Here is a 26,915-nt window from a genome sequence, read left to right on the forward strand (position 1 = left end):
AGCATGTTCATACAAAAAAGCTTGTGGATGCTGCTAAAAGTAAGTGTGTCACACCAAGTGTTAGAGATTTTTGTTGTGAAGCAAAGTTCTGAATCTGACAAGGTGCTCGCAAGTGAAGGACTTTTTGCTTATCATTCTGTTGTGCATGGCCATCTTTTTCAGTCAGCTGACTGCACTGCAAAATTGATCATGAAATTGTATGACCCGAAATTCTCTTCTGCCCGCACCAAATCTGAAGCTGTCATATGCAACGTACTCACTTTTGTGCAGCTGGACTATCAGAATTACTGCAGCATGGCAGCACACGTTTCCTCTCTCTTGGTCCAGTTCTTGAAAGAAAACTATATTTTTTCAATGGTCTGCGTACATACTTTCTTTCTCAAGAAAAATGCCCAAAGTTTCTAAGAGGCATTTTCAGCGATCCTTGCACTAAACTTTGGATTGGCTTCGTACTCAAGAAAACAGCCACTTTTAACCATGCACTGGAAATACAATAGTAGAGCAAGACAACAAATCAGCCACAGAAGGGGCTTTGCACATTCATTTCCTGAGAAAAGACATCCCAGAGTGGAAAGACATTCAGAGCAGCCTTGAACACTTCTACTCCAGAATCCCTGCTCTCAGTTTGATTGACGAAACCACGCTCTTTGATGAGTGGGCTTGTGCAAAAAACATTGTCACTCGTCGCATCACTGAGTGGAACATGAACAAGACAGCCGTGTCTGAGAGATGGACAGACGTTTTTCATGAGCTGGAGAGCATGACCATCAACTTCGGTGTCTTAGCCAAGGTCGTGGAGTTTGTTTTATGCCTGCATAGGACAACTGCATCTGTGGAGCGTGTGTTCTTATTAATGAACGCAACATGGACACCGGATAAATCTTGACTCAGTATAACAGTCATGAAGGCAATGCTTTTCGTACATCTTAATTTTGGACTGGATTGCTCTGCATTTTATGCTAAACTCTTGAAAGACAAGCACACACTGAGAAAACATTGCTGCCAGTGAAAAGTACAAGGTGATAACAGTTACAGAGGCGGATGCACCCTCTACTTTGCATTGATCTGCGCCTAGGTAAGAATACGTCAATTTCATTTTTGCTGGGAGGGGGCTGTCCCATTTTCCACAAGCAGAAATCTGGTCACCCTACTTAGAAGGCAGCTTCCATGCAGTTTAGGCAGTAAAAAGTGAGGCAGCTCTGGAACAGAACAATTGTCCTGTAAAAATATATGTATCTAAAAATAATGGCCTGTCTTTTATCTGCTTATTCAAATCTTGCCATGTCTACTTCTGATTAGCCAATTATGCCCAATTCATACTTCAAGTCATCTGTAGAGCAACTACGAAAGCAGGTGTTGACTGACTGCCGACAGGCTGAATGGAGCTAAATTGCACAACAAAACAATCCAGCGCAGCTAGCATTATGTAGCTGTGTGAGTCAGACACGATCTTGAATAAGGTGTCTGTGTGTTTGGATGATCATTCACACACATCTGCTGTGCTCTTGGAGACTGCTCAGGTGTGAAAACGTACATCATTTTTTCAGTCTGCCTTCTATGAAAATGGAATCCACCTCCACACATGAAGAATAATGCTAATTGGCATGTAATAGTAAGAGGCAGTTTTTACTCACATACTGTATATCTCACAGCTGGCAGCTCATTGAAATGTTATAATGTGATTACAGTCTATCTTTCACATATTAAACCACTGACAGAATTTACCAGGTTTTGCTAAGAAAGTGCAGGTTTTCAGAATTGGATGGTGCTGTTGCCCATCTGAGTATTTGTGTGGCTTAAAATTGGGGCTTCAGGTTTGTTACAATTTGATTTTAATCTAGGATGTAATCATTTTATTTAAATCTTTCATGCATCATTCAAACAGTTTACCTGGTTTTGCTCAGAAAGTGCTCTTTGATCTGCACATTACACTGTGATGTTGCCAATGTGGCTTAATTTTGTGTTAATATGAAAATTGGGCTTCAGGTTTGATCGGGAGCAGATGTCATTGGTGGCTGCCATGTGCCATACCTGTAGTGGTGCATTAGCTACATGCAGAGCCTGACCGGCCTGTGCCAGCTCATGCTCAACTGCCAGATGCATTCACCAATTTTGGGTCTGCAAATGAGGATGTGGTACAAAAGATTCACTCAAAATAATGAGGATGTAGGGATTCATTTTGTCAGGGATTATGATGTTTGTGTGTAGAGATGCTTTTGGATTTGTGCAACACTACAGGCCTGTTCCAAAGCTGAGTAAGCTTCCTTCTGAGGCAGAATTTTAAGGTATCATAGACTCCCAAAGCAAATGGCTGTTCCAAAAGTTAGGTATCTTAATTTTGCTGCCTCAAGATACCTGAATTCTGGCTGAATTTTGGCTGAATTCTAAGGTAGCATCATATGTATCCTTCTCTGGGTAGGCAATCCCAGAATGCACTGTGATGAGCTCGGTGGAAAAATAAATCCAAGATAGTGAAAGAAGCAAGAGAAATTTGGATTATAAATATACTTATAATCCATTCAATGCAATGAAAGCATCGATAAAAAATAGTTTAATATCATAGAAAACTAACTATTTTACCCAAAATGTGTGTTATGCGTATTTATGCTCATTAGAGGATCGCGTATTTCCTCTTGCGTCACCTGTGTTTAAATCCGTCGTGACCCGCATCTCTCGTGTGCTGCGCGTGAGAAGCGCTATTTGAAAGATGCGTGGAGTTTCCGCCTATGTAAAGCGTTCCAAATCACTCTCTTATAAGGCATCATTTCATGCTGCCATAGAAGATAGCTGCCTATATAGGCAGGAGACAGCAAGGCAGCTCACTAAGTTTTGGAACAGACCCTACTTTTATGCCTTAAAATGTAAAAGTGCAGCAGTAAGAACCTTTGTCAGCAGTCGTTTTTATGTGAGTCAGCGTGAATGTCATCCTCAGTTCCAATCGTTGTAGTACTTCTGTCCCAAAGAGTTTATACTTGGTTATTTTTTGGCCTACGTTACTTATAATTATTGTGAGATTTTAACATCACCTTACACTGTTCTACTCAGGCAAGTAACTAAAACTAAAACAAATTTTTTTTTTTCGTAAACTGAAATAAAAATAAAAATCAACATAATTGGAAAAATTTAAATTAAACTAAAATATATTTTCACGGCTCTGAAAAAATGTAAATAAAATAAAAATTATCTTAAAAAATATTTAGATTTCATTTTTTTGCAATAGGTTTTTAAAACTTTAAACCCGCTATCACCTTAACATGAAGATGCCACTAGGTAGCGATGGCACTGGCAGATGGCCTATTGCCCTCATTACATTAGCAAAGACAGAGCGGGAGGGAATCACTACAGTACATCATGGACAGAAGCAAAGCAGGCAGAAGTCAGTCCCTGTTTTACGAGGTGTGTCCCATCATTTCTCTAAAATATTTAATAATGTCTCTGTTTCAGCATTTTTTTCTTCTTTGAAATTAAATATCCTCAACGTCCTTCTTGATATCATGTCTGGTATCGATCGCAGGGAAGGGAAGATATTTTATTGCATTGCACGATGATTTGACAACACTTTCATTCTAGTTTTGCAGCAATCCACTCAGAATCTATCTGGTTACCATGACAACGACTCACGCACTTGGTGCTCTTTGCTGCTTTCTGTCATCATCCAACACATATTAGAAATGCACAAATGAAAATGCATGTTCAACAAGCTGAAAGAAGCAGATCTATTTCTTTGCACAACACGTGAAAATGGAATTGAAATGTTTTGCTGTCACTGTAAATGTTCACTTTCCCATGGCCACAGGGTTAAATAAGAGATTGCAGGTCATATTTATACTGCTGTATTTTGCTGTATGTTGATGAACGGTCTCCTTTCTTTTCTTTTTTCCCATAAAAAAGCATTAGTTATGGGACAGTTATGGGCGCTTCATTTCAAATCATGGAGAGGCTATATATGGAAGAATAAAACATCCGCCGCTCCTTTTACCGTGATGATTAAGATAGATCGCTAATTATTGCTTTGTTCTGTGACATGTTTCAAGTGTCTATCTATAGCCAACATTTGACAAGCGATCATTTTGACAAACTTTGCGAGTTGAATTGTAATGATAAATTATTTAATATTGCTGTGCTGCTCCGTGTGAACCGCGTAGAGGGCGCGTCTCTATCTGCAGGGGTTTATGAATATACACACAAATTGTTTGATAAAGAGCACTTTCTAGATAAACTTGATAATTTATAGATATTGATTTCTAGATAACTTTCTAGATAGACTTGGCTTAGAAAAAATTAATACCTACAATGGCTAAGAATTATTTAGCAGTTTTCTTAAGGTGGATTTACACGGGACACAATCTTTGTACAGGCGTTTTCCATTCACACAAGAAGCAGTGCGAAATGCACCAGTATAAGTGCAATAATGCCCCCCACTGCTTCAGCTCAGTTACTGTGTCTATGAGGTGATTACTGTAAATATTGTATTATAGTAAAGTGATTGCACTGAAATGAAATGATACTTATTTTTCATAAAATGTTCTATAACTATAAATATTGTAATAAGCTATTTTTTATATTAATGTAAAATTATAGTATCAAGGCTAAACTATGTAATTGTAAATATTGATGGCATCTTGCCACCTGTCTTGCCACCTTGCCATCACATTTGAAGAGTTCCTCATTTTTTTTAATGACTAAAGCAACAGAATGCATGTTACTTCATATTTTTCTTGGTACATTGTTATAGTATAAATAAAATCACATCAATAATTAAAATGGGAGGGCTACAAATGAACATTCAAAATCCACAAAACACTCTGCCAATAACCCACCTGGGCAATTGAATTTTCTGTTTATCTAAAGTTGATGTTTCAGACACCTGTTGCAGAAGAGAAAATTAAAGTAGACGGTCCATGACCCATTTGTATACATTGCACAGTCGTCTATTTTCCAAACATAAGCTATACATGTTTCCGTAGTCCATATTCACCTGGTACACCGACTCGTCCACTCACAGCTTTCCATAAGGTTGTTTTCCTATTTATGTCTCTAAACGCTCAAAGAAACATTGTTTGTCAGTAGGAAATTCAGCAACAGCGAGTTTATTCGTCTCCATGCTGTTTTTGACTACATGGTCATTGTAGTGTAGTGTAGACTACATGGTCATGCTGTTTTGGTCAGTGACAAGCGGCAGCCATGTAAAGATAACATATTTTTATCTTGTGCGGTGTGCGGCGCAAGCAGTTGTGCACAACAAAGCGGCAGGTTTCTCGTGAAAGAGCTTGGAAAGCGGTGCCGCTTCGACTGCCACCTCAGTTTTGCCGCCTGCCGCCTCTCTCTCATTGAAAATAAATAAGGAAAGTGCGTTGACTGCGTCCCGTGTAAAACCGCCTTTATTCTATTATTTCTGAACATTTGGGTTTATTAAATTTTAATTTATTTTACATTTACACTCTGTTAGCAACTTCCCCATTTAGTGCATTTGTACATTTTCTTGCACACCTTTGTTTCCTATAATGAAAAGAACTTGGATTTCTCTAACCAGGTTGCCTTGCATTCTGATAAAGAACATACAATTTGAATCATGTTGGAGTACATTTAAAAGTTGAAAAAATAGAATCGTGAATCATCAATAAGTTTCATAAAAATCGAGATCTTATTTTTTTGCCATATTGCCCAGCCCTAAAAACAATATATAATAAAATATATATATATATATATATATATATATATATATATATATATATATATATATATATATATATATATGTGTGTGTGTGTGTGTGTGTATATATATATATATATGTATATATATATATATATATATATATATATATGCATGTAACGCGAACCCCCCAGGTGTCCCAGTTTGAGACTTTCAAAATCTGGTTACCCTATAGAAAACGTGCTAGCTGTGTCTGGGACTTCAATTATGACATATCTGAACCTTTATTGGAATGACTGTTTGTTGTGTTGCCAGTGCATGATTTTATTGCTTTTAGCATTTTATCTCACTGTTACTGTATCCCTTATATTGTTTGTGGTGTAATGATATGAGGTTAATATGTGTCTAATATGTGTAGGAGGGAAGGAGGAAGTAACAGACAATAAACCGCTGGCACCAGATGCACCACATCCATTAGATTCAGACACTGAATGACTGAAATTCACAGAGGAAAGACAAGCAGCCACTATATTAGGATGTTCTCTCTCTGTTTCTCTTTTTGTAATGACTAGGCTACTAGTTTCTAGTTATTCTATTACTATTTCTTATTTGTTCCTCTGCAGTTCTTGAACTCTGTCTTTACCATAGACAGTCTTTACCACCTGTCTTCTTCACATATTGAACATGATCGTCATGTTGCTTCAAGTACCCTGAAATAAACCACATTCAGCTGAATTTCTCACAAGCGCCATCAGACATGTTTGCATCAATTCAACCCTGATTCTGAATGGATTTCCCTCTAGCACTACTGATTGTGCGAGCAACCTCAGAGACATGGGTTTTGGTCCTGTAGGAACCAGGAAGTAATTGTGTTTACATAAACAATGGTGAACATGATTTAGAGATTGCATTTTTACTCTAAATTACATTTTTCCTGACTGTTAAGTTTAGAGTTGGGATTTGGGTTAGGGGTTAGGGTTAGTAGAGTTAGCGTTCCTGCTGACTGTATTTCATCCTTTACAACTAAAAATACAAATAAAAATGCTTTTGGCATTACTCTGTGGACATCTCAGAAAGTGGAGCTCATACGCACCCATACGTTCAACAACACTTCCAGCTTCGGCCACTAGGGGGCAGTGATTCGAATATCATAAGCACTGACCGATTTTTAGCTGAAGAACTTTCGACTGACTTTTGCCAAATTCACTGAATTCACACTAATCCTTCATAAGTGTTGTTAGGAGGTCATGGAAACCAGAAAAATCTGATGAAATAATGAAGCATAAGAACTCAAGTCACAAGTCGCACTTCAGTTGAATTGATTTGACATAGACTCATAAACAGTTCACTGGAGACATAACTTAAGAAACCAAATTAGAGTCTTAAGAACAACAAAATACAAAATTGATTGCTCTTCAACAAGGTTTATAAATGTAACCTGTAGAGATCTCTTACCTCAAGAGATTTGAGCCTTAACTTGGACTAGTGACTAAAAACTTGACTTAGGCCGGAAATGCTTGAGACTTGACTTCGACTCAACTTTTAAGACATGAGACTCGACAGTATATCAGAGAATTGTGAAATTATCTACTGAAACAACAAATCACACTCAGATCAACTTCTGCTCTCCCAGCCTGACTGCCTTACCCATAACTCTCCCCGTCTTGCTTGACTGATTTCTCAGGCATTTGTAAGGCCAAGACATTGGGTGCATTGCCCTTCAGGCACAATCAGTAGTTTTCCCCGTCAGGTCAAGTGAGCATCAAGCGTGTATAAAAAAAAAGGTAAAGCATTTAGCCCTGAACCTTATGTCCACTATTTGTATTGTTGTATTGTATAGTCTTGCACTATTGTGTGTGTTTGCTATGATTAATGTTGGTTCAGGCCACAGCATTTTTGCTTTTTGGCTTTATTGGTGAACTTTGTGGTTAACTCAACTGATAAACCAATTGCTAAATTTAGGCCTTGGTCTATTTGTATGGTTCAGTAAGGATCAGTGGTTTTGAATGCCTCTAGTTTTAAAGGAATAGTTCACCCAAAATGAAGTCCTTACTCAGCATCCATGATACTTTTATGATGCTTTTTTTATTTTTATTTTATTTTTTGAAATTGACACCACCAAAAGCACTTGTGCTTGTCCAAACACTAATTTTGAAGTCATCCTGAGAATATTTAATTTATTCACACTCCCTCAGACTAGTAATGTAATCCAGTGCACACAATCCATTCATTGACAGCACACAGTATGAACGCATATATGAAGAGCACTTGCATCAGGTTATTTTAATCGAGGCACTGAGGACTGAGGCTTAATAAACATTTTGTTGATGCAGTTTGTCATAACCCATGTCATCCCTGGCTGGGCCCTGCTGAAGCACTCATTAGTTAGACACACACAGCCAATACACACATAAACGGCTCTCTGTGATATATGTGCCTGTTATTTTAAATGCATTATTTATTTTTACCTGAAAATAGAGAAGAATGAGAGGCATTTCTTTCTCTCTGAGGATCAAACCATGCTTGGTGCTAATGGAGAATTTAATTATGTTGAAAGAGGGAGACATTTGCCTCGGATGAATTGTCAGCGTTGTGTTATGTAGTCAAACACCTACTGCCTGATTCTCACAGAATAACCTAGTTCCATATTGCTGCCAGTTTCCTCAAAGCCATAAACCAAAACCACAATTGAGGACAAATTCTTTGTCCCCACAGAGGAATTTTAACATGCATAAACATGAGAAAATTACAATGGAGACATACAGAATCTCTAATCTCTGTGGTGATAGCGTGTAATCACAGATACTGATGTGGGAAAGTGAACACTCTGTATGTGTATGTGATATACGTGTTAAAGAGGAAATTACAAGGTGGGGGAGGCTTGTTCTTACAGGTGCTTACACCTGCTTGGGTGTTACATCTTGTTATTTTATCATAATAAGATTTAGAATTTAAGATTTTGTGCAGCAAACAGAATTACAAAAACATGGCAATGCTGGGTTTAAATTTTTAATTTAGAATAAAAATGGCAGTAGAAGGTGCTTATAGTGCTTGTTTAGTTTAAGGTTTGTCAAGCTGAGAATTTTCACTCCGAATTCATAATGATTATTTGATTATACGTATAGCCTGATTTTAATTAATTATGCCAGGTTATTATCATCTGCTCATTTTGCTTGTTTGTTTGCAGCCTGTTTATGCTTGGATCCAAGAGACAAAACCCATTTTTGGTATAACACATAAACAGTAATTTGCACCAAATTCCACTTCAGTATAGAAAGTCCTTTCACTCCCAACCTTTTCTTTCTCTCCCTCTCCACAACTTGTGCTTAGCCATGCATTTCGATAGAGGACCAATTGCCACTCATTAATTTCTTGCCATGTTGATTAATTGGTGCAGAGATGACATGGAAAACAGCATATGCAAATAGTTAATAATCTCTTTCTGAATTATTATTTTTTTAATGGTGGTGAGTGTATAGACAAACAGAGTTAGTTATCAGTTGCTGAGTAAATCTGATGAAGAAAATTTAATTAAAGTGTATATAATGATAAACTAAACCGGTTCTCTGCCACCAGTCAAGAAGATGATGATTGTTAACAGATAGTTTAGGGCTGGGCGATATAGCTAAATATACCAATATTTTTTATTTTGATAGTATTTGATATATGTCTCAGTATTTATGTATTTGCATTAAAATGGCTGAAAGGGTGACTTTTTTTAACCATCCTTTTAACCAAACAGCTATGGTTGCAAAGTAGATAAAAAAATAATAATCTTAGAAGTTTTTCATAAAATTTACACAAGGAAAAATAATAATTAATAATTAAAATAAGTTTATGCACCAATAAAAATAAATAAATAATAATAATAAAAAAAAATAAAAAAAAAAACAACCAATACTGTATTTACTTGCAATTTAAAGGAATATTCCAGGTTTAATACAAGTGCAGCTCAATCGACAGCATTTGTGTCATAAAACTGATTACCACAAAAATTATTTTCGACTCGTCCATCCTTTTCTTAATAAAAGGTTACAGTGAGGAACTAACAATGAATAGCATAGCCACTAGATGTAAGCAATATGTTTTAACATGATTTTAGCATAATTTAATATACTAACGCTTTCCGATTAAAATTATATCCAACTGTACAACTTCGTTGCCGTGACGACATAATGCATTAAACCCTAAAACTTTAAAACGACCATAAAACTGACTATTTAAATAAATTTACAGCTTAAATTATACAGTTTTAACAGACAAACTAATGTAAGTGTTTTAATATAATTATAAGATTCCGTTGTAAATGCCGCACAGTACCCTTGATTTTTTCTTTTTTTTTTAAGAAAAGGAGGGACTAGTCTAAATAATGTTTTGGTTGCAATCAACATTATGCCACAAATGCTGTCGATTAAGCTTAACTTGTGTTGAACCTGGAATATTCCTAAGACTTCCGTGAATGTTTTTGAGTGATGCACAAAATAATCGTTGAGTCAGAATTTTGACTCAGTAAATTGAAATGAACAGGTTGAACTGATTCACAAAAAGGAATCAAACTTACCAACTCTAACACTGTTTTTGCTACTCAATTTTAATACTGAGGTGCTATTAAAACATGTCTGTCTTAACACTCTCATACTTTCGAGTCTCGAGACAATTAAGGATTGTGAAACTACTCTAATAACAAACAAAAAACACATATCAGATATTGAAAATGAGATATATTGCCAAGTCCTAACTCCTGTGCAGCTTTGTCAAGAGAGTCTATAGGAACATGATGTGCTAAATTTAGATTTTTTATGGAAACCAAGAGTTCTAAAATGGCAAGTCTTTGAAAATCTGAAGAGAAAGTCTGATTAGACTTTCATAGAATTCCAAGTGCGATTGTTATTGGGTTCCTGCAGTGAATGAAATGGTGACTGTGATTCACTGTGAGCTCAATATGAAGATAAGATTTTATTGGGGTTTTGAATGGGACCACTGCTCCGACATGTCTTTGTAATCACTGAAGAATATCTTTTCTGATTGTTTGATACTTTCCAGCTGGGCTTACTCTTTGTTATTCTCTCATACCTTTATATATATTCACCGTGTTGAAAAGAAAAACTCAAAGTGTGCTTCCTTACAAATGTGCTGCATAAAAGACAATTCTCTGGCCTGAATAAACCAGTGAGTTTTCAGTAGATTTTCATTGTTCACTTTGTTGTTGCAGTCAGTAGATAGATGGACAAGTCTTGTTCCAAAAACCACTGGCACATTTTGGGTTGAAGTAATGCTTTGTGTTTATTTGTACAGTATATGTGTGTGTGTGTGTGTGTGTGTGTGTGTGTGCCTGTAAGCTGTAGCATTTTCTGCCATTTGTTCTCATGTCCAAGAGGTTCTCATCCAATTCTTATCTCAAATGCCATGTGTTTAAACACACACACAAACACACACACACACACACACACACACACATTCTTGTCACTTCTTGGCACTTATCTCACCTGTGCAAATCGTTCAGCTTGTAGAAAATAAAGAAGCCAGATGTTTGTCACTTGAGAAGAACTGACCCAAATATGACAGCTAAAGCATATAACACACACACAAATACACACACTTTACCCTCAACCACTGATATTAGACTACAGATAGTTGAGATTCTTTCATTCTTTACTCTCTAGTTTAGCATTCAGATGTGCTACATGGACCTCTTGAGGTCCAGCTTATATTATAAAAGTCTGGAATCAATATGACAGATCTAAGGCGACTGCTGTACATTCCAGCTTCAGACCTTGTTATCAAGCCCAGGTGGCACATGGCCTTTTCAGAATCCTGTATTGAGGTGGAATGTGTAGATAGTCAGGTGCAGCTTTGGTGGTGTGTGGCGTCCATGTTTCATCGACGTCAGCGACCTTTAAATTCTTATCACTGTGTATCAGTGTTCACCGAAGTGAACTTCACAGCCTTTTCACCTGCTAATCTTTAGATTTGATTGGAAAAATCAATAGAAATCTATGGGAATATGTAATGTATCAGTAGTTACAGTATCAGTATGGTGACTCCAATTAGGGGTGGGTGTTATGTAGCTATGTACTGTGCTAGTGATTTTACCGCTTTACAGCTCTAGACATATTTGTGCTGCTATGGGCAGCACTGCTTTATATTTACACATGAGAGTGACAAAGCATTGACATAATGCAAAAATACAGAGCAAGGCATGTCCCAAACAAATGAAGACAAGAAACAGAACACTGTTACTATACCTACTGTAGGGCTTTACTGGTTGTTTAGATCAGAAATCATTAATAATTATTTCTTTAGTTATTAATTAATATTTAAATTAATTAATTGAATCTAACTCATTAAAACCTCATATGGGGCTCCAGTAAATGTAGTGCGCTACGTTTAGGAGCGGGTTTGGTTATTAGCAATAATTAATAATTATCAAAGGCAATTATTAATTATTAAAATCAATAGAACATTGATGAGAATCAATGTTAGCTTTTTCTAATCCTTTAAATCAATAATTATCAAAGATAATCGTTAATTGTTAACATCGATGAAACATTAATTAAAATTAACACAAACTTATTGATCATTCAAATTCAATCATCAAAGATAATTATCAATTATCAAAAATCAATAGAATATTAATAAGGATTAACATTGACGGGGCACCACCCTGGAATCAGGGACTAGTAACCAAATATTAAAACAGTCTCAATATCAGATTGTTTTCTTAGGAAAATCGACATCCGAAGAATATCGATTTTCGGGAAAAAAACAATGAATGAAGGTTTGAATCCGAGCACTGACATCCCGTCAGCATGACACAGGCGTATGCAAAACAAACAAAAACACTTCTCTTTGTAATATAAACAAAGTTTATTTATGCAGTAATATCAATTAATAATTAATACAATGCAGTCAATAAACTTTCGACTTACAACTACAAACTAAACAGTGATATGATTAGATATGGAAATCAAAATAATCCTATAACACATGAGGGTGTGTGTGTGAGAGTGTGTGTGTGTGTGTGTGTGTGTGTAAGGAGGGACGCGCACAAAATGGCGGACGTGGCTCTCGTTGAGAGTATGTCACGCGAGACTTCCAGCCAGGGAATATGACCGCGAATGTGGGTGGAGAGAAACCAGTCAATGGTAGCTTAGGGACAAAGCTGAGCTTTATCACGAAGCTATCTACTAGCCAAAAATGTGTGTCAGAATGTTTGTGAGGGGTTGCGTGTGTGTGTGGTTAGTACGATAGAGAGAGAGAGAATTAAGTGACGGCCCCAAAGCCGATTTCGCGATCGAGGGAGAGAAAGCAGCTGTTAGTTTATCACTCAGAGACGCGGTGGACGGCTTGTAAACAGTCCCGCGTTCTTTGATTCTTTAATGGATAAACTCAGTTTGCCGGTCTCACCCGCGATGGTGGAAATGCACAACAACCCACTGTGGTTTGACCACAATACAGCAAATCAAATTTGTGATAATTAATACCCTGAGTATTAATAATGAGTGGACATGGCGGTCCGTAAACTGTACAAGCAAAAACCTTGAAACACAAGAATAACACACTATAATATTCTATCTCTGCCCAAACGTAACCTCTTACTTGAATCGCATGAGGATGCAGGTGGAATGTGTTTTCCTCCGTCCTTTAACTCAGACTCGGTTCCTTGAGGCTTGGATGATGACGGGAGGCCATTTCTTCGCTCTGTCGGTGGGCGGTATGGCTGTTGATTCTCGGCGGGCTGGCGGAGAAATCAGAAACGTCGACTTGATTGAAGATGGAAGAGAAATCTTTCATCTTTTCACTTCTGCAGGCAAATGGATGAAGATGCGGAATACTCGGCGGTCTCCTTCGGATCCGTTAGAACACAGAGTAATCTCAACTCGTCCAGCGAGATGGAGATTGTATGGCCACAGTTTCAAGTCGGACGTTACTTCCTTGTGCCACGAGGCTGCACCTGAGAGCAGCGTGAGCTGCGTCTACCCACGGCGAGCAAAGTTGCTGGAAGCAAATCCCGAAAGCATTTCAGAGGTATTTCAACTCCTGATGATGTCATGGTTGAGGGACGGTCTGTTGTGTGCCTCATCCAATAGGAGTTGAGAGTTCGATCCTTTAGTGAGCAAGGCTTCATGGGATTTGTAGTCTGTTTTGGACTCCCTTTGTTTGATTTTGGTGCGATTATCAGTATACCTTATGACTTATGTGGGGGCCTGAGTTAGGTTTTACGACTGTGTAAGGCCTGCCTTTGTCTTCTATCTTAATACATGAGGCCCAACACTACATTTTTCCAATATGACTTTTATGTGGCTCCTCGTACATATCACGGCAGTTTTTGTTTGTGCACAATTAAATTGTGTGTGGGCTAAACTGATTGAGCATTGCACTTGCATTGCAAAGGACTGGGGTACAAGACCCGCTGAGTATGCATATCAACACGTATGCCGAAAAGGTCACAGAAGTATTACAAAATTACATAATTGCTTCAGCAATTGCGTATTTTTTGTCATATTTGCTTTTTATGACACTAGGTTGGTTAGGTTTTGGTCAGGGGTGGACAGGGAAGATAAATCGGCCTGGGATTTTACATAGCAACTGGCCCAAAAGTTGTTGAGTGGGGGTTCGCTGTCCTTTTCTGCATATCGCTGCCCCCTTTGGCATATCACGGCGCCGTTTTGTGGCCCATCCTGCATAACGCGGCGGCTCATTTCAGCTTATCGCAGCCCATTCGGCCCGTTTCGTGGCCAGCCCACTGGCCCACCCAGTTCTCCCGGTGGCCAGTCCATCCCCTGATTGGCCCCAAAGTGCGTCGGCCCACCGGGAAAATGCCCGGTATGCCAGATTACCAATCCAGCCCTGGTTTCAGTTATAGGTCAATAGTGCATTAATTGTAAAAACCTCATCTGATTGTGAAAACATTTAACTCGCTTTTAGCATCACAAAGTGGAAATTTCACCTTGTAATGAACTACATAATATAATTTTGCAAAACTGCTGCCACAGACAAGTAATTTTCATGAAATCAGGCTGCAACTAAGGGTTGTAAAGTCAGCTGAGAATCAGAGCAACTTGCCACATTAATATAGAATCCAATCAGTGTTAATATCAGCTATTTAATTTGTTTTAATGTTTTAGTCTTTCGTGTTTAACTCAAGTGTTACGTAATGTGTAGCAGCTGTTTTTGCACTGATGCAACACTTATCATTCATTTTTATAATTTGTTATGAATAAGTTTATGTTTTGATTTACATCCATCAAGTTCCAATTAAAACAAGAAAATTATCAAATGAGATAAAGTGCCTTTCATTTGTTAAAATTATTATAATTTTTTTTAAATACACCACATGGTTAGGTTATTAAAATATAAATCTTTTATATATATATATATATATATATATATATATATACAGATTTCCCACAAATTTTGTGATGTAGCATTTCTCATACAGTAATAGCTATAAGATTTTCATCATGCCACCCACCACTAATCCTAATAGCTGGAGCATGTTTATATCTGGCTTTATCCATCATGATGCCATATTTTTTGTGGGTGTAAGGTCTGGGTTCCTTTATCTCTGCATTTTCTGGTTATATTGTGCCTAAATAGATCATTTCAACCATACTAGTGCACAAGTATCACCCCAATCCACCCCCTCATTCTACATGTTCAGATGAGCATCACATCTGTTGGGCTTGCATGAACAGATGACCCCAGCCTGCTCTGAAGATAAGACTCAGCAGGTAGAGATTCTCTCCATCTCTGTGTGCATTCCCTGAGTGTTCCCTAGTTACTGCTGGATTAATTAGCCCATCTGGCAAGATAACCATGCTGGTGATCTCTTGCTCTATTGTTTTCCTGTAAGAAACAATATTATTATATTATAGTGATGCTCTGGACAATGATGATCTCAGAGGGGGAAGTCTGTTTAGATTGTACCACTGAAATTGGTGGAGGTGCAGTCTAAAGTAGGATACTTGTAGATGCTGATAAAAGAGTGAAAAGGTCACTGTCATGTTATGTCAGATGTTGAGGTTGGTCGCCTTGGGTTCAACAGCAGTTGTACCTGACAGCCTAAAGTGTCAAATGCTAAATGCTCCCCTGAAGAAAAAGACAATTAAAGAAGAAAATGGACCACAGGCTACTCCTTTTTGATGCCAATTAAGAGAGAATGTCAGGTGTTACCAGATCTTCCACAAGGGTTTGCTTTTATTCAAAAGCCTCCCGGCTGTGTTTCAAAACCTAGTGCATTGCCTAGCTAGACAGCATTTAAGGCATCATAGGTGCTGTCATGATGCAAAGGCTGTTCCAGAGTTAGGCAGAAGCCTTATATCTAAGATACCTTGTTTTGGCCAAATTCTAAAGCATGTGCCCTTCGCAGAGAAGGCAATCCAGGAATGCATTGCGATGAGCTCATTGAAAAAGCTGATCCAAGATGGTGGATGAATCAAGAGAAATGTCAACTAAAGGTATACTTTTTGTTACACTCATTCCAAGTAACAAGGAGTATGTTTATGTGTACAGTCGTACACTGATTATGCTATATAAGCCAAAAAAATGAGTGAGGTCATAAACGGTTTAAACAAACCAATCGACACAGATAGATGTTTGCCCATTCCACTGATTTAGCATTAGAACACTTTTACCGACATTGTGTGCATGCCATTTTCTTGCTTTTCTTCTTTGTTTTGTTGAAAAAGCTGATTTTGGTAGTTGTCAGCATATGTGTGCATGTAAGTGTTATGGTAGTCAGCAGGTATGTGATAGTTGTCCAGTGTGTAAACCTCACTTTCCTGGCCTTAAGAGGCTAGAGGCCATGGCTTCATAGCCTCCTTGTTAGCATGTCCGACTCCCATGCTGGGGATGACCGGTATAAATCCCGCTTGGAGCGGGTCGAGTAGGACCGGTGACATATGCACACTTAGCCAAAACAGTTCAGTATAATTAATTAATGTAGTTAAGAATGGAATATTTTGGAATATTTTTGGATTATTATTGCACGTCTGTTATGGGTGGGATAGGTGGGACATATCCCTAAAATTTTGTCCCTACCATTTTTTTAAATTGCTTTCATCAGGTAAATATCTAATGCAGAAGAAACATCTCCAGTTCTTAAGCAGGAGTTTGTATTCTTTTGTGTGTGACGATCCAACACTGGAGTTTTTTATTTTGAGTGCTCGTTTGTTACGGCTGTTAACACTGGTGTACCCCATTAAGTTAAATTGTAAACAAAATGCAAACAAATGTTTGCATTTTCCCTTCTCATGATATACATCCACTAATGCACAGATTCAATCTTTGTTCATTAAAATTAAAAGTTATATTAGGGTGGATTAGATCCTGGAACTCCTTGTACTAGATGTGAAAATGTTACCATGTGACCAATCAGTCATTCTGTCTCATAGTAACAGATCCATGAATTTATCAACTGATTAACAAAATCCCAGGACTGATAGTGTTAGATGTTCGACTCGTTACCAAATTAATTATGTGAAATATTTTTTGGAGTGTTTGAATTTGTGATCAAGAATTACATTTTATTAAACAGTAAAAGAATATTTGACATTATCTGCACATAACCTAATTAATATTCATGAGTTTTACTACCTCATGTTTCACCCCCACCCCCAAACTGTCCCCACCACTTTTTAAAACAAAGTGACGCCCATGGTTTTACCCAATATTTGTGTATTCTATTGGAATCAATTATGAGTCGCATCTCATATGCACCTGACATGAGCTTCGCTAACTGTATGGTGCACATGGAGTTGCTGTTTATATACAGTAGAGTGTTCCAAATCAGGTTCCATGATGGTTAGGATGCTGCCTTAGAAAGCAGCTGCCTATAAATGGAGTAGACGGCAAGGTAGCACTAGATTTTGGAACAGAGCTTTAGAGTGTCCTTTTAGAAGGAAAGGAAAGCTAAAAGGAAGACAAAGTGTGTATGTAAGCATGTTAGGGGCTTCAGGTTTGGAGTCCCAGTAAGTTTGCAGACTCACTGTACACTATGTGACCCAGTTTGATCCAGCTTTAGCTGATTAATACAGAATCAGTTCATTCGTATGGTGCACTCCATGTTCCAGGACTCAGCAGCAGACTGACCATCGTGCCTGTCACAACGGGAATGGCAGCTTGGGTTAGTGCTGTCTAACTTGAGTATGGCATACTCTGAATGTGGTCCATTTTAAGGGGACAGGGGATTCTTTGGCTTGAAATATAGAATGTTCAGGGCAAAACTAAATGTGCTTCAAGGACAAGATGTGAAGCAGCTCTGCAGAACTTGTTGTAAATGCAAGCCATAATTAATTGAAAGAACATAGGGATGAAATGATGGTATTTTCTCTCAGGAAATGAAAGCTGTAATTTATCACTTGAATGAGCTTTTAAGAAGCTCAATGCTTTTGCAAGTAAGGCTGATGTGAAAGGTTATTTTGTGGATACCTTTTATGTTTTTGATAAAGGAATGCTATTAACTCAATTTGGGGGTGAAATAAAGGTGGGATGACCTTGTCTGTTCATTAAGTGCATATACATTTGATGGAATTTAGGAAAAGTACCTTTTTCTTGCACACTTTTTCTTACACTCTTTTCTTACTTTTCATTGCTTATTGTTGGGTTTCTGTGTTGTGTATGTTTGTGGGCCACGTTTCTTCATGAATATTGAAGACTAATCATACAAATATTTTCAGTTGTGGCATGTATGATAATGTCACACTTTCATTAATGTCACAGATCTGCATTAGTGAGATTGGTAAGTGTGTGCACGTGTGTGTGTTTGCCTGAGGTATGTTTATGTCAAAATAAATGGTTGAAAAGCTGGGCACTCTGTGTTTATAACAAGCTCATTTAATTGGTTAGGCAGAGAACTGTTTGAAGTGGGTGAGTGAATTCCAATAGCAGCTTTGACAGGTGTCAAGTGCAACATGTCAGATGTCACAATGATTACGCTGATTGTTAAATGCATATGACAGATGAGCATACCCATACAAACATGCATTTATTTAAGAATATTAAACTCTCTTGAAATAATTACTCTGAATGTAATATTTTTTTATAATTTGATCAATTAAATCAGTCTGCCTTTTAAAAGGGCTTTAAAAAGTGAATTGAGCCAACAATAAGCTGAACAGTGCCAGATGTACTTCAACAGGAATTCCCTGCAGAAATATGAATGGAGCTTGTACAAACACCTTCAAATAATAGTAAATAATTAATTAATTGCAATTCTTTTGTTTTGGCCTCTGTTCTCTTTAGGTGAATGGGCGTGACTTTTCAAAGTCTGGACATGAGGGGACGGAAGCAATGCGGAAAGATCCCATTGTGGTGCAGGTGTTGAGGCGGGGCCCCTCATCCCAAAACCAGAGCAACTTACAGGAAGTGTGTTTGGTGGACGTGTGTACTCAAACGGACATAACTTTTGAACACATCATGGCTCTGGCTAAGATGAGACCCACTACCCCACCTGTGCCAGACATATGCCCCTTCCTACTGTCAGACAGGTATATACTGTTAATAATGTTATTACAAGTGTATTATTTTGTTATAACAATGTTATTAGCATTAATGCTTTTTTATTAACATGACCATCACCATACCTTTATGCAAAAGCTAAAAAAAAAAGGATTTTAGGCATTTAGGTGGACCGGTAATCATCTTGTTTTTTTCTGTCAAATGCATTTTGTTCTTAAAACATGTGGAATTTTACCTTAGTACATGTAAGTCTCTTTTTACCAACAGAATATGAATATCAGTGGTGTCCCACCAGTGCATGTTATTGTCAAGAATTTCTTCATCGCCAGGCAACCACCATAACCCCCTCCCCCAATTAAATATCCCCCACTGCCATCGTAAAGTCACGCCAGAGCCTATGTGTAATTATTTTAGTGGCTTACTTTATCCATTACCTGTAATGAGTGGTGTACAGGGTGATTAAAACCTTATGGAGTGTTAAAATATCAAACATACTGGCACATTGGTTAAATAAGACAACTCCTCAAGCCCTTCACAAAATTATGGACCAAATCAGATCATTTAGCCCCTATGTACTTGTGTTTGTTTCATTTGTGTTTAAATACTGTATATATATTTGTGTATGTCCAGTTACTCTTTAACAAAACTAAGTGTCAGGATTGCAGAGTTATCCACCTGCTTTTCTCTTGTCTGTCTCCGTGAATTCCCTCACCTCGTGTGTTTGTTTTCGGGGTTTTTTTATGGCCGCGACCTCGCAGATTATTCGCTCAGGTCTGATTAACATGGCTGCTCATTTATCAGCGGCACCTGTCTCTCCTTACTCTCTTGATTTCTCTCCATACTTTAGCTCCCCTTTGTTTGCTGTCTGATGTCGATTTGTCTTGTGCCGTTTGCCTTGCTCAGTTGACCAGTCTTTTTTCACTCTGTCAGTCATGTGTTTTGTCAGTTGTGTTTTTGTTTTTGTTCTCAGACCCTGTTGGAGTTTCTCATTGTTTCACGACAATAGTTGTTAATTGGACTGCCTCCTGAACTGGCCGAGTTCCTGATTAAGGATTTTTTATGGAACTCTCTTTATTTTTTGGACTCTGTGCTCCACTGCCGACCAGCATCCTACAGTGATATTATTCTGTTTTTTGTTTGTTTGTTTTTCCCCCTGAACCTCTGTTTTTTCATTAAAGACTTATTCACTCACCTCTGATTTTGAGTCTTCAGATATCCTGGCACTAAGGGTTCAACTCATTTGTTTGAATGTATGTTTCTGTGAGAGTTACAGTAGGTTCAGGAGTAGGGGATAGAAAATATCATTAGCCCAGTATAAAAAGAATAGAAGTCAATTCAATGTCCCCACCATGACAGAAAAACACAGCTTGGTCTCATGAACATTAGGTGACCATGGCAACACATTGGAAAAACGAAATTACTTGCTTCAGTACACATTTGGCTGCAGTTTTCCAGTGAAATGTCCAGCGGAGGCGCCAAAAGCCAGTGAAATGGTGTTGTAATCAGACAAGATTTTAAGGTGAATAACTGTTGGATATTTTAATGAGTAAAACATACCTCCCTAACCTAAAACTTTAACCTAAACCTAACCAGTAGTGATCTCAAATAAAATGAGAGTCACACAAAACAGACAGCCTTACCCTAAACCAATGCCTGAACCTAACCGTGTCCAAAAACAAAATGTGAAATGAAAAGCAACCACATCATTTCGTGTTGCTTCTATGACACTTGTCTCATGTGTCAGCTTGCGTGCTTGACTGGTCTTGAACAGTGTACTTCAGAGTCCAAGTCCAGTACTCTATGAGGTTAGCTACAGCAAAAGCTAATCGCTTAGAAATAAGTGTGTAAATGTAGGTGAGTCTGTAACACAAGCACTAAAATTGAACGTTTTTCAAATGATGTGTTAGAGTAAAAGTGTTTCATTATTATAACACAACAATGTGTGAGTAATAGTGTGACAAATAAGTGTTTATAAAGCAATAATCAGATTTTGAACTTGTGATTTTTGTCAAAGTAAATAAAACACACAGTTGTTGTGGCACCTCTTGAGTTCATTTCACCAGGAAACTACAATGAAATGTAGAATGTGGCATGTAAAAGTCAGTTTGCAAAAATATAGTAGTTATAGTAACGTTCATTCTATGAGACTAGGTTGGAAAAACAAATACTGTAATGTGTGTGTGTGTGCCTTTGTGTGCATCCAGGCTTTGCACAGATTGCTCTGGATCCTGGAACAGACCATTTGCAATTGTACCCCAGCATAATGTGTTAACAGATTAATGAGTATTGTCTGTAATTATATACGTCCTGACTACAAACAAATTCTGTTATCCTCTGTGGAGTGTAACGCATGGCTTCAGGGTCTGTGTAAAGTGATTCACTGATTGAGCTGGTTTTGCAAATAGAATTCTGGGCACAAATCTAGCCTAGTGCATAATGTCTGTTTCTCTCATTCTCTCTTTTCCCAGCTGTCATTCCATTCAGACAATGGAGCATGAATATTTTGATTGTCCAGAGTATGTATCCAGCACTCAGGCAGAGGTGGACAAGGCTGATGAATTCGAGTGTGAGGTGAGTAAAAAGCCACAGTCCCTATTTTGTTTAATATTGCAATGTGATCACAAGAGTATTCGTAGGTATTCCTATATAAAATGGTTTCTAGCTCACTTACATTTGCTTAGACATTGAAACTTACAATATTAACATACTGACAGCATCTAAAATTAAAATATTTTACATATGAACAACTTTAAAGAAGTACACGTTTATGAACACTTCTATTAAATTCATGGAATTAATCCATTCATTTTATTGTGTGTAATCAATGAGATTTATTTATTTATTTTTATTTTTTTCTAAGGGACAGTGCACATTAATCAACTTGGCCAGTGTTAGCCAAGTGGCTAAATTTCAACTGTTGTCCCTGGGCCAGATGTTAAATTAGCCATTAAAACAATAATAAAACAACAACATTTACAAGTAGTACAAGATAAAGCAAACGAACACAGAAGGTAAATACTTGAAAGAATGAAACAAACAGCATGCAAAGTAAAACAAATACAATACAAGCAATTCACATACAATACTGTTGAATAGACAATTAACAGCATTTAACAGTTAGCAACAACATTTAAAAGTAAAACAGAGGAAAACAAACACAAACAGTGAAGAACAGTTAAAAGAATGAAGAAAGCAGCTTGCAAAGTAAAACATATAAAATGCAAACAGTTGACATAAAATATTATTGAACATACAGTTAGCACAGGCACATATTTCATCTTAAAATTCCAGTTGTTACTGATAACAAAGGTAAAGCCAGAAATGACACAATCTGACAAACACAGACAAAGCAAAAAGGACAGACAAGGCAAACGTGTGACTACTTACTATGATGGCAGGTCTGGTTGCTTTTTAACCAAGTTTTAATATTACATGCAAACAAATGGTACGAATCACTGTATCTTATATTTAATAGAAGCATGTTCCAAAACTGGGAAGCTCTTATTGTAAAGGCTGTCTGGCCAAAAGATGTTTTCCTCCTTGAGACGACAATATCCCCTCTTATTCTGGATCTTGTTAATCTGTCCCCAAATTTATTCTGAAATATGAATGTGGCAAATTGTGGGGGTGCTAATCCATTAAGAATTTTATATATTAAACAAGCATTATGAAATTTAATAAGGTTTTCCCAGCTAAGGAGACCATAAGTAGACATTATATTACAGTGATGATAGCTTTTCATTTTGTTATCCAGAACCTTGAGAGCTTGTTTGCATACAGATTGTACAGGCTTTATTATTGTATTGGTAGTGAAAGGCCAAGTTGTTAAACAGTATGTTATATGTGAAAGAATCATAGCATGGAAGAAAATCCTAGCGGCTTCACATGTCAGATATTGACGAATAAATCAAAAATTCTTTACGATAAATTTTGTTTTTGCAACAACTTGCATAACTTGTTTTCTGAAACTGAGAGTTGAGTCTATAATGACACCAAGGTATTTATAACTGGAGACCACTTGTAGCTTCTCACCAGATACATATACTGAATATTGTTGATGTTCAGCGTTATGACTTTTACTTCCTCTAGATAGTCAAGTTTGATTGTCTTCTCGGCGCTCTGCCAAGGCCTGTGAGGAGCCCCGGCAGGGCCGATCCGAGGACCTCACTAAACCATCCAATCGGTAGTAGCGATGGGCGGTGTGTACAAAGGGCAGGGACTTAATCAACGTGAGCTTATGACCCATGCTTACTGGGAAATCCTTGTTGATGGGAAATAGCTGCAATCCCGTTCCAATCATGAGTGGGGTTCAGGGTAGACACACCCTCTTGGCGCAGGGTAGACACACGCTGATCCACCCATTGTGGCGTGCGTGCAGCCCTGGACATCTAAGGGCATCACAGACCTGTTATTGCTCCATCTCATGTGGCTGAACGCCACTTGTCCCTCTAAGAAGTTGGACAATGACTGCACGGGGCTGCATAACTATTTAGCATGCCGGAGTCTGGTTCGTTATCGGAAATTAACCAGACAAATTGCTCCACCAACTAAGAACGGCCATGCACCACCACCCACAGAATCGAGAAAGAGCTATCAATCTGTCAATACTTTCCATTTAAGATGTTCATCACATTTTACTTAGTGCAGTTAACACATTGATCTAATTTAACATTATAACGGCTTTAATTTATTCTGTGGTTTTTGGTGTCATGTTAAACTTGTTCGAAGGATTCCATCACTTTAACCAAGGCTAAACTTTAAAATGATAAAACGAATGAAAATTCTCAAAAATATCTATAAATTAGTAAAAATGTAACTATACAAATACAGTTATAATACAAAGCATTTGTAAATAATTTTACACTTTTAAAGCTGTATAAATGTAAAAAATGTTTATGTTTTAGAAGCTGTCAATGCATCCATATTGTCAGTGTCTATCCAAATGTACAAAAATGTGATCTATATATGGAACATGAATGCTTTTTTATCAGTTTTTTTAGTTATATTATTTTATAATTACAGGAAAAATCTATATAATAATATTTGCAATTTAAATGTTGCTTGAAATACATTTCATTTCGTCAGGGTACACAGTTATGCTGCGTTCCATTCAAGTTGGATGTGGGATATTCCTACTTGATATCGCCGACCATAAATGCATTCCATTCCCCGATATTCGGAAGATGGCGTTTAAGGAAACAAAACTGCAACGCTCCCGTTAGCTTAGCAGGGGTTTGACTCTCATTAGAGATGTCTCCTAGCAACCCAACTGATAAACAATGCAGCATTTGTGCTTCAGGTGTACGATTATCAAAAGAGATTATAATGTTTTATACACCTGTTTCTGCAGGCGTTTGTTAAACAAGCTTTAATATCATGTAACGTGGAAACGAACTCATTTATCGATATTACTTAATAAAGTGAATGTTTATCACTTACTTTGTATATCTTCCTGGGTGTCGACATGTTTGTGACACATCATGCACCTGCATCTCGGCGAAATCGGAGTTGAGAATTTCTGCACAAGCCTACAGGTTGTAATTCGGACTTCAAGATGCATTCCATTGCACTTTTCCTAGTAGGAAGTTGTAAAATCCGACTTTCTGAGTTGAATGGAACACAGCACTACTTTTCAAAACTTGATCCGACACTGAATGCTCCAGCAGCCTAATTTACACTTAGAAAACTCCTGATGTTGCTATAACAATGCAAAAAGCACTTACCAGTTTACTTGAAGTGAAAATCAGTCCTCCTTTCCTTTTTAATAAATTAAGCAATCACACTGTCATGCAGAACATCTCGTGTTTTTAAATCCATAAGGATCTCTTTCTCAATGGCGATAGCGGCAGTGATGACGATCTTGCGCTCTTCGCTTTCAAATGACGTAACTTAAAGCGTGATTACGTCACTCAAGGCCAGCTAGAAGGCCTCAACCAGGACATATCCTAAAGATCACACCCACCAAGAACAAATAAATCAATCTGATTGGCTGATGAATCTGACAATCTGACTTTAGTTGCCCATTCATTTGCACTGTTGAGGGATTCTGTGGAAATTCTGAAGGCCTGATGGGGTGGAGTTCAGATGCATGCAATTTGTGAAACAGTTGTCACACTTCACTTGTAAGCATCAAGGAATAAATTCTGACTGGGTAAACTTTTAATTTTTCTCTATTTGTTTGTAGAAGAGTGGAAAGTGATTAAAAATACATGCAAAAACGTGATTGAGAATGAAAGGATGAAAAATATTTATTTATTTGGCATGTTAGGCCAGCAGAGAAGGCTTTGCTGGCCCTGAGAATTTGCCGCTGATATATATATATATGTATACACACACACTACCGGTCAAAAGTTTTGAAACACTTACTCATTCTTTATTATAATGTTTTGTTTTTTTCACATTTTAGAATAATAGTATTCATCAAAACTATGGAATAACATAAATGGAACTATGGGAATTATGTTGTGACTAAACAAAATCCAAAATAAATCAAAACTGTGTTATATTTTAGCATCTTCAAAGTAGTCATCCTTTGCCTAGAATTTGCAGACATGTACTCTTGACATTTTCTCAACCAACTTCATGAGGTATCACCCTGGGATGCTTTTTAAACAGTATTGAAGGAGTTCCCATCTATGTTGGGCAATTATTGGCTGCTTTTCTTTATTATTTGGTCCAATTCATCAATTTTTTTATTAAATTTTAATTTTATAATGAAATAAATTAATATGGTGGCACAATTATATTTTGATCTACAAAACTCATTTCAAACTTTTAAGCATACGCCTTCAGATCAAAAGATTTTTAAGATCATGAGAAATGTTTCAGTCAAGTGTTTCAAAATGTTTTCAAAACACACACACACACAGTTTAACCATTTCCCCAGAAGGGAAAGATTCTTAATTTTAAAAGTGTATATTTGCTTTAAGTTAACAGACATGGACTAAAAGCCACAAAACACCAATATAAACTTTTTTTATATATATATAGCTAAAGGGTATGTTTTGGTTCATTTAAGTGTAAAACTCACATTCCACTTCTATTAATGAGTTAAGTTGCGTGTTACAGCAGGAGAACTCCCAAATGATGCCATTATACCTCTGACTGATAAACAGAGGGCCAGATTAGATTCCACTGAGGTGTAATTAGTTTTGTTTTAGTGACATTAATGTTCTGTCCTACTGGGTCTCATATTGCTCATATTTGTTAGGAAAACAAATCCATATCTCTTAATGAATCTTCATTATTAAGATTTTTTGCAGCTTCACAAACAGCTTGTGCAACCAGATGTCTTTTCCGAAGTAACACAGTGAAATGTTATACTGTTATTTCTAATGTTATATAAACAGTAATAAACTAAATATCATCACTCTTGGAACTCAATCAGATAAGAGGACCTGAACTAACTGTTTTATAAGTACGATTATGCTGTAAACTGGATTTATCATGAAATACACGTTATAAATTGTGCAGTGGGAATACTGCTTCACAATATATGCATGATTTTTAAGTAATCTCTGTCCTCTTTGAGTCCTGGATCAGTCTGCATTGCTTTGCTTGGATGAGCTCCTTCTATGCAAGATAACTTCAGTCTGTCTATCATGAGCAGATCTCTTATATCAGGTCAAGAGGAAACTAATGACAGTCTGAGAGAACAGCTCTAGCCATCCGAATGTGCAGGATATCCTTGGATTCATTATATTGCCTGTAAAATTATCACTAAGATTTGGCCGATTTTTGGGTGGAAGTTTAAGGGAGATTGTGTGGATTATTCTGCTGAGCAGATCAGCTGATCCAGTTT

At 37.3% G+C, this 26,915-nt stretch overlaps 1 protein-coding gene across 1 annotated transcript in view; it reads left to right on the plus strand.

Moving 5' to 3' along the window:
- pdzrn4 (PDZ domain containing ring finger 4) overlaps nt 1–26,915 on the plus strand; it is a 59,565-nt gene that overhangs the window by 17,672 nt on the left and 14,978 nt on the right. The window contains exons 2-3 of the mRNA XM_051691432.1: nt 18,899–19,143; nt 21,583–21,685. Of these exons, the coding sequence (XP_051547392.1) occupies nt 18,899–19,143; nt 21,583–21,685 (348 nt within the window). The remainder of the gene's footprint in view (nt 1–18,898; nt 19,144–21,582; nt 21,686–26,915) is intronic.

The sequence above is a fragment of the Myxocyprinus asiaticus genome, chromosome 47 (genome assembly GCF_019703515.2).
Source record: "Myxocyprinus asiaticus isolate MX2 ecotype Aquarium Trade chromosome 47, UBuf_Myxa_2, whole genome shotgun sequence".
NCBI lineage: Eukaryota > Metazoa > Chordata > Actinopteri > Cypriniformes > Catostomidae > Myxocyprinus > Myxocyprinus asiaticus.